Source organism: Cavia porcellus, unplaced genomic scaffold (assembly GCF_034190915.1).
Source record: "Cavia porcellus strain 051 isolate PalLab524CR breed Dunkin Hartley unplaced genomic scaffold, mCavPor4.1 scaffold_8, whole genome shotgun sequence".
Classification (NCBI taxonomy): domain Eukaryota; kingdom Metazoa; phylum Chordata; class Mammalia; order Rodentia; family Caviidae; genus Cavia; species Cavia porcellus.
In genome coordinates this window covers 17298708-17300077 of record NW_026947491.1, presented here as the reverse complement: position 1 = coordinate 17300077, position 1370 = coordinate 17298708, and the positions used below count along the sequence as shown (strand labels likewise).

The 1370-nt window shown below is 46.3% G+C and overlaps 1 gene segment (V, D, J or C); it reads right to left on the bottom strand.

The window, feature by feature from the left end:
* Positions 1 to 463: 463 nt before the first annotated feature.
* On the bottom strand, positions 464 to 1089 carry LOC134477209 (Ig heavy chain V region PJ14-like). The segment is given in 2 exon segments: positions 464 to 864; positions 947 to 1089. Coding segments are annotated over 2 exon segments (531 nt in total).
* Between the last annotated feature and the right edge of the window lie 281 nt (positions 1090 to 1370).

Sequence of the window (1370 nt, the reverse complement as noted above, 5' to 3'; positions counted from 1 at the left end):
AAGCTATTAGGAGACAGAGGGGCATAACTTTTGCAAATGGGAAGGAGTCTCATATACTCTATGTGGAAAAATGAGAAGGGAAGGAAATGATGTAGAGCACAGATCCAACTTTCCTTCAGTCTAATATCCTAAATGACTGTAAGCACTATGCAAAACATGTATGAGATACGATAATAATTATTAACATTAATAAAACTGGGGAAAGAGATGGAGAAGAGAGTGAAGAGAGACAGAAGACAAGAGCAAGGGGATTTAGAAAAAATTTAAGCTGTGCTACACACTTACACACACTCCCCAAGATGATTGTAAACTGCATGCACTGCAAACATACACTGATAAAAATATATAAAATTAAAAATGTAGGAAGCCAACTCTGCAGTGTCTTTAGTAAAGTCACGGAAGGAAGAGAAAACCACAGACTCAAAATCACAGCAGCCCAGGAGTCTGCACCTGGTCCTGAGCCTCACAAGATCTCAGTGTGTCTCGAGCGCCCCCTGCTGTCCTGACCGAATCTACAGTGAGGTTTTTGTCTGGGCTCACACTGATGTCCTCTCACTGTGTCCCTTGCACAATAATACACGGCCGTGTCCTCCAGGCTCAGGCTGCTCAGTGTAAGTGAGACTTGGCTCTTGGAAGTGTCCCTGCTGATGCCCACTCGAGATTGAAGGGCTGAGTTATAATTTGTGCTTCCATAACTCCATATCACACCAATCCACTCCAGCCCCTTCCCTGGAGGCTGACGGACCCAGTGTACACCATAGCTGCTTACAGAAAATCCAGAGACCGTGCAGGTGAGGGACAGTGTCTCTGAAGGCTTCACCAGGCCAGGTCCTGACTCCTGTAGCTGCACCTGGGACAGGACACCTGAGGACAAGGAGCATTGCCATCAGTCAAGACCACCCGGCTCCCTGTGCCCAGATCCCTCTCATGAACCTCAGACACTCACTGGAGGGAGCTGTCACTAGGCAGAGGAGCAGAGCCAAGAACTCCATGGTCAGTGAAGGTTCCTGTGGGAGGAGACTGGGACTGCTCAGCCAGAACTGGTTTTTCACCCTGAGCCTCGGGCTGCTTTGCATGGTGGAGCCCTTATGGTATAAGGGTGGGAACCAAGGCAGGATGCTTTAGTTCTTCCCAGGGAGAGGGATTTTTACAGGGTGATCAGAAGCTGACTCCTGACACTGAAATACTTTTCTAAATCTTCAGAAGTAGTCACACTTCCACACAAAGTGAAATTGAACATGGTGAAAGATTTGTTGATTTTGCACACAGTTTATGTGGGAATATTTAACATTAGAATATTTCTGTTCAGATTAATTTTGACCTGATGACTGCATTTACTAATGAAAGCCTTTCCTTGGGAGGGTTTGTAG